Genomic DNA, 7,233 nt, shown 5'->3' with positions numbered 1-7,233 from the left:
TACGCATGCCAAATCCACAGCCGGTAATCAGCTACAGCCTCGAGGATCAACGTGGGATTCTTTCCCTTGTAGCCGGTCGTGTAGAACCCCTTCCAGGCAGCGGGACAGTTCTTCCACTCCCAATGCATACAATCTATGCTGCCTAACATTCCCGGGAACCCATGCTGCTCCCCGTGCATCCGCAGCAGATCCTGGCAATCTTCGGGGGTAGGCTTTCGGAGATACTGATCACCGAATACTTCAATCACGCCCTGACAGAAATACTTCATACATTCGAGGGCAGTCGTCTCACCGATGTGGAGGTATTCGTCCCACATGTCTGCCGAAGTGCCGTAGGCCAACTGCCTGATTGTCGCAGTGCACTTTTGAATAGGGGTGTGGCAGGGTTTGCCAGCCGCATCGTGCCTGAAGCGGAAATACAGATATCGCTGCTCCAAACCGTTAACAATACGCATAAACAAGTCCCGCCTCATCCTAAAACGACGCCTGAAATGGTAGGCGTTAAAACGCGGCTCCTCTGCGAAGTAATCTGTGAACAGGCGCTGATGTGCAGCTACATGATCACGATCAACCACTTGTCGACGGCGGACAACTGGTCGTGGGCGAGGTACCGGCGGCTGCATATAACTCTGCATCCATCGATCAACCTCACGACTCGTATAGGCATCTAGCTCTTCGTTCAGCATACACTCGTACTCATCAGCATCCCCATCACTACCACCACCACTACCACCGGCATTACTCATTTCTTAAATTGATCTTGTACAGAAAGAAAGATAGAGAGAGTACTCGTTAAAACAAGTGGTGCGAATGAAAATGGCGTCAAAAGCGCGTATATATAGTGTTTTCGGAAAAAAAAAATTAAATTCTGACGCCGATCTGGGGCCTACAATGGCGCCGTGAGGATCGGCATTAGAACCGGCGTCACCACACGAATCGGCATGGGTACGCCGAAATTGACGCCGAGTTTGCCGACGCCGGTCGCAATGGTTCGGCGTCAGAACCGGCGTCGGCGAAAAATCGGCGTCGCGGTTTTGACGCCTCCATTGCTGATTCTCTGAATAGCTTGTAGAATTATCTGATTCGAAGGCTCGAGTTCGATTCCTAAAGCGAACCTCATATTTGAAATTTATGGATCCGCTAGAGTACTTTGCAATATAAAAGAAAATAAATATATACTCATTCAGTCTATTTTTTAGGAAATCTAAAATGATAAATATAATCTATTTTTAGGTCACATATAAAAAAATTGAGTTTGTTGAGCTTCATAGTCACACAATAGATCTACATATGCATTATTCAATTTAACTAGTAGAATTAGCAACATTATTTTTCAATAAAGTAGAGTCACAGATCTTATTAGACTTCAATAAATTCGAATAATAGATCTAATGATTCAACACAAGCACAATTAACATTGAGCTTAAAAGTTGACTGGGATAGCAGACTCTTCATTTTATTAATTTCGAAATTCGTTATAAACAATTTCTCACTTTTTTGGTATTTTAGTCAAAACACATGCAGGAGAAAAATAGAAATTATAGTCAGCAGTAATAGAAATTATATACACAGAATAAATGTAATTTTATGACAATAGTTAGAAAATAGGGTCTGTTTGACCATAGGCCACCACACCACCTCCTCCATCTCCTTCTTCCCCCCTTCCTCAAATCTGCTCTAATCTTTCCTCTTCTAATAAATAATGTCTCGCCATTACAGATTATATTTCCTTCAATATATATTCCTCCCTTTTCGCTCAATTTATGTCTATGGCTGATCATCCTCACTGATCCTCTCTTTTTCGAATATTCAAATCCCTTGATTTTTGAGACATAAAGTTGGAATCTTTGGGGTTTTTCTTGTGCTTTTAAGAAATGGGCAGCTGTTTTTCAACCTCAAAAGTCAGTGGCTCCAATAGCAGCACCACTTCAACCACCACCACTTCGGTCAACAACCGCCGCTCCTCCGCCGCAGCCAAGCCACCAGCCTCTGGGGCTCCGGAATCTGTTCCTAGAAAGCAAGAGAGCTCTAACAATAATCACAATCGGAGAGCAAGAGAGAGCCACAAGAGTCAGCAGCAGGAGAAGCCATCTCACCACAATCTCAAGAGTTCTTCCAAGAGGCCAACTGGGGCGATTCCATGTGGTAAAAGAACAGATTTTGGATATGATAAGGATTTTGATAAGAGGTATACGATCGGGAAATTGTTGGGACACGGCCAATTTGGTTATACATATGTTGCGATTGATAAGTCCAATGGAGATCGTGTTGCTGTCAAGAAAATAGACAAAGCCAAGGTGAGGTTTTTAGCTACATTTTTTTCTACTTTTATTAGCTATGTTTTCTGCGTATTGCTATGCTGTTTTGGGTCATGCCTAATTGTTTTATACTATTGAATTGATTTGTTGTGTTTTCCTGTTTGAGGTTTGTGGAAGCTCTAGTTTTGAGTGATCCTACACTCTACATAGTTTTAGTTGAACTTTTCATTTATTGTGTTTTTTTGGATGTGAGTGGAAACAAATGATCAAAATTTCCTGTGCTGGATTGTCTCTGCTCTCTTATTAAGTTAACAGTTGAATGAGGAAAAAAAGCATACTGTAGGTCAATAGATGGTTTCCTTTTCTAGAAAGTCTAAGTCTATTTGGGTATGAATGTGTATATATAGCATCTATTTTGGATAGATGGATTTCTTGTGAAATGAGGATTAAATGCACAAGGGATATGAGGCGTTCGGATAATGGATACTTATAAGTTGTGTAGCTAATATTTTTTTGAATACATGATCAGATGGTTCTTCCGATTGCTGTCGAAGATGTCAAGCGGGAGGTCAAGATATTGAGGGCTTTAACTGGCCATGAGAACGTGGTTCACTTCTATAATGCTTTTGAAGATGATTCTTATGTCTACATAGTGATGGAGTAAGTGTATTCAAAACTAAAAGTTTCCAAGACAAAATATTTATCTGCATTGAGCCGTTTGTAAATGAAGTGGTGTTAATGACATACTATCAACTTTTATCGTTTAGGTTGTGTGAGGGCGGAGAACTGCTAGACCGTATCCTATCGAAGTAAGCACTCCCCAAGTTTTGCACTATCTTTTACTGTTGATTGCATTTGTTGTACGGGATTTTGCTTTGCTTGAATAATTTTCTAGCTCTTAAAGCTTATTATTCTAACAGAAAGGATAGCCGATACACTGAGAAAGATGCAGCATTTGTTGTAAGGCAGATGCTAAAAGTTGCAGCTGAGTGCCATTTACATGGTCTTGTACACCGTGATATGAAGCCGGAGGTATGGGCTAGTGTGTTCCATCGGCTATGTTGAGAGAGTTCTCGATTGATGCCCTGAACTCTTTAATTTATTTTCCTGCAGAATTTTTTATTTAAGTCTCCAAAAGAGGATTCACATCTGAAGGCCACAGATTTTGGTCTGTCAGACTTCATTAGACCAGGTATTAGATCCCAACTCGGATATTATGAAGAACCTACTGTTTTATCGACAACATATAGGGCAAATCCATACACGATATTTTATATTCCATGTGAAATGCAAATCTATGGAGATTTTTGGATTATTTTCTAACTCATCAAAATCCTTCAAATTTCTATCAGGAAGGAAATTCCAAGACATTGTTGGCAGTGCATATTATGTAGCTCCAGAGGTATTAAAACGTAAATCTGGTCCCGAATCAGATGCATGGAGCATTGGTGTAATTACTTACATCTTGCTGTGTGGAAGGCGGCCGTTCTGGGACAAAACCGAGGATGGCATTTTTAAGGAGGTGGAATACTTACGACTTTTTCACTTATTCCTTCATCTGGATATATGATCCCATTTTTGGTGGATATGAACGTAAAACTAGAATTTATGGGCTCATCAACTAAATGCATTTTTCTGTTTTATGTTATCTCATTGATTCCTTGTTCTACTTTCGTTAGTCCATTTTGTTATATGTATGCTAGTCTTTTAATGACTGTATCTTTCATGTTTATAGGTTCTGAGGAACAAGCCTGACTTTCGTCGTAAACCATGGCCTGGGATTAGCAATGCTGCAAAAGATTTTGTCAAGAAATTGCTAGTAAAAAATCCTCAAGCACGGCTTACTGCGGCCCAGGCCTTGTGTATGTCCTACGCCTCCCGTTTATCTTTATAGCTAGTAACTAATTGCTTCATCCGTTTTCCCATATGTTATAACAAGTGTACACCTAGCTGCTGCGCTTGGGTTAGTGTAGTGATGCTTTTAGCTTGTGCAGCACATCCTTGGGTTCGAGAAGGAGGCGAAGCTTCGGAGATTCCTTTAGACATCTCCGTTCTATCTAACATGAGGAAATTTGTGAAATACAGTCGATTTAAGCAGTTTGCTCTTCGGGTTAGTCATTCTTTCGTGCTAGTGAAATAGTAGGTAGTAAATGATAAATACACAGAGGCGGCAGTTCAATAGTTGTGAATTTTAATGTGCCAGGCATTGGCTAGCACACTTGACGACGAGGAAATATCTGATCTTCGAGATCAGTTTGATGCGATTGATGTGGATAAAAATGGTGTCATCAGTCTTGAGGAAATGAGACAGGTTAGTTGCTTTTCGGGGAATTTGCTAGACTGCATCCGCTGTTTGTTTATACCATACCTTATTGTTGTACAGGCCATGGAGAAGGATCTTCCTTGGAGAATGAAAGACTCGCGAGTTCTTGAAATCCTTCAAGCAGTATATATCGCCTTCTTTTTCCTCCTTGTGCAGTATAAGCTCAAGTTCTTATTCGTGCATTTCTGATCGCTCTTGTATTGTATATTTGCGCGCGTCAAACAGATTGATAGCAACACCGATGGACTTGTTGATTTCTCGGAGTTTGTTGCAGCCACCCTACACGTCCATCAGCTGGAGGAGCACGATACGGAGAAATGGCACCACAGGTCGCAGGCAGCTTTTGAGAAATTCGACGTTGATAGAGATGGATACATAACTCCGGACGAACTCAAAATGGTTAGTTAGTAGTACCTAGTTTGCATCTTTCAAAGTATGGAAACCGGACTTATGGATATTCTTTTTTGATGGAACCGCAGCACACGTGTCTTAGGGGTTCGCTGGACCCGCTGCTGGAAGAAGCAGACATAGACAAAGACGGGAAGATCAGCTTGTCCGAGTTCCGCAGGCTTCTGAGAACTGCTAGCCTGAGCTCTCGGTGCGTGGCAAGCCCATCTGCGGCTCGAGCTGCTGCGCTCAAGATGTAATGGCTTAGCAATTTTCATTGGGAGACTACTGGTTTTTGGTAGTAAGAGCAAGCAAGCCTTCACATTATTTTGGCAACAATGAGGAGTCTGTAAATATGTGCTGTTGCTACTTTCAACTGTGTTGTTGTACTATGATAATGTATGTGATGCTGGGCTGTCAATGAAAATTGTCCAAAAATCATGAAGTTTGCTTAAATTTTGGTCCCACATGCAATTTTGAAAATGTTTGAGAAAATCATGAAGTTTGAATTTGTTGTCAATTATCGCATTGTAATTCTTTATGTGAAATTATTTGATATGACAACCAAAAAATTTGTACGTGGATATCACCGCTGAATTAAACAATCAACATTGATTGGTTGAAAGATGTGAATGTAGGTGACCAATTTTTTTCACCATGGAAAATTGATTGAGAACCTCCAAACTTTATAATTTTTCTGACTGATTTCCAAAATCGCGAGATTGATCAGAAGTTGTCGACTAGACCTGATAATTTTTTTTGACAATTTGCTCAAGTATAGAAGAACATGACATCTACTTCCAGATAATTTACAGGTGAACTGGTGAAGTGTACAAGTCTTTTGTTATCTCTATCAGCTCAGAAACTCTTCCAAGCATCATCATCAACAACATTTATTCAACTGTAAACTGAAACGAGCCTCGAATGTGTCTGCGCTACCATTTCTTGGCTGACAATTCATGCACAATTTTGCAAAACACTTAAAAATTCCAGATTCACTTCACACATTGTTGTAGATAAAAGGAAACCAACCTTCGATCCTTGTATCTTAAGTTCCAAATCAGTTGCAACGTCGTTGGAGTTTGCAGTTCCTCTCCTGCTGGAATCTATTGGCCTAGAAACAGACACATTAGCAGGGGAATTGGTGCTGGTTGGCAAATGAAGGCAGCGCCTTAGTTGCTTGATGCATTGGAACAGCAACAGGAAACGGATACGATGGTGCCATCATTAGTTGAGGATCCCACGGGACCATGAAGCCTTGAGTTGGCTGTTGTGCCCCGAGGTTCTGAATATTGGATTTCTGAGAAGCTTTCTCATCCCGGATCTCATTTTTCTCTTGTATCAGCTGTTCAAGAAACCACGTGAGAACGCAGAAAAGGCTCTGCAATGGCTGTACGAGGAATCTTTACCTCGCGTGATTCTTAGTGCATGCTCTTTCTTGAGCCTTTTCACCTCAGAATTCGGAGACAATGGTTGCCTTGTCGTTGCGCATCAGAGCTGTATTCAGCTATGCAGTGTTACATTCTTTCAACACAAACAAGCAAACAGAGTAAGCAAAAGAGTGAAGAAATATGCTCTAGCAGAGATTTCAAAATCCTAATCATTCTTTGAATCAGGCCAGTAGATCTTTGAAGAATGCTGAAAATGAGAATCTTGCCATATGTCCATTTCTTACATTTTCCACTTCAAATTCAGTACTTTCACATTTTAGCTTGGAAATTGAAAAGCAGCAAGAGAAGCCATACAAAAGAATCATTTTCCTAATATTTGGCAATAAATCAGACAACAAAATTTGATGTTCATATTCCTGTATGATCATAACTTGGCATTTATAAAATATAATGAGAGTAGCTTGTCAACTCTAAACTGATCACTATAACCTCAATAAATACTCAAAATATGCACATTAGTGAAGCCCATAACAATACTATCTCCATAAAAAAAAAAAAACTAGTTTTACCATTTTAGGCATTCCACAAACTTAGATCAATTTCTAAATATAAAAAGTTTTAAACATTAAAATACCATTACTATGGATCCCGCAATATATTATCATTACTTTCTCTTAATTTTTCATTACGTCTCTTACCTTACCAATTGCACGTTAACCCGTGTCATACACAACTATATCTATTTTTGGTGGACAAAGGTAGTATTATTTAAATAAAAAATAAAAAATACAAGAATTTTGAGGGTAAAAATCCCAACTTTATTCTGGGTTGACTAACCATGGTTAAGAGACCCGCCTTCGTTGCCTAGCACCAT

At 40.0% G+C, this 7,233-nt stretch overlaps 1 protein-coding gene across 1 annotated transcript; it reads left to right on the top strand.

Moving 5' to 3' along the window:
• Positions 1 to 1,603: 1,603 nt before the first annotated feature.
• On the top strand, positions 1,604 to 5,424 carry LOC121768166 (calcium-dependent protein kinase 28-like). Its single transcript, XM_042164545.1, has 12 exons — positions 1,604 to 2,297; positions 2,788 to 2,918; positions 3,026 to 3,067; positions 3,179 to 3,290; positions 3,372 to 3,450; positions 3,611 to 3,780; positions 3,994 to 4,120; positions 4,253 to 4,368; positions 4,462 to 4,569; positions 4,642 to 4,704; positions 4,807 to 4,980; positions 5,061 to 5,424. The coding sequence occupies exons 1-12, from the start codon at positions 1,875 to 1,877 to the stop codon at positions 5,226 to 5,228; spliced, it is 1,713 nt and encodes a 570-aa protein (XP_042020479.1). The 5' UTR covers positions 1,604 to 1,874; the 3' UTR covers positions 5,229 to 5,424.
• Positions 5,425 to 7,233: the final 1,809 nt, after the last annotated feature.

This window comes from Salvia splendens, chromosome 15 (assembly GCF_004379255.2).
Source record: "Salvia splendens isolate huo1 chromosome 15, SspV2, whole genome shotgun sequence".
Lineage (NCBI taxonomy): Eukaryota > Viridiplantae > Streptophyta > Magnoliopsida > Lamiales > Lamiaceae > Salvia > Salvia splendens.
This window is presented reverse-complemented; position numbering and strand designations above follow the sequence as displayed.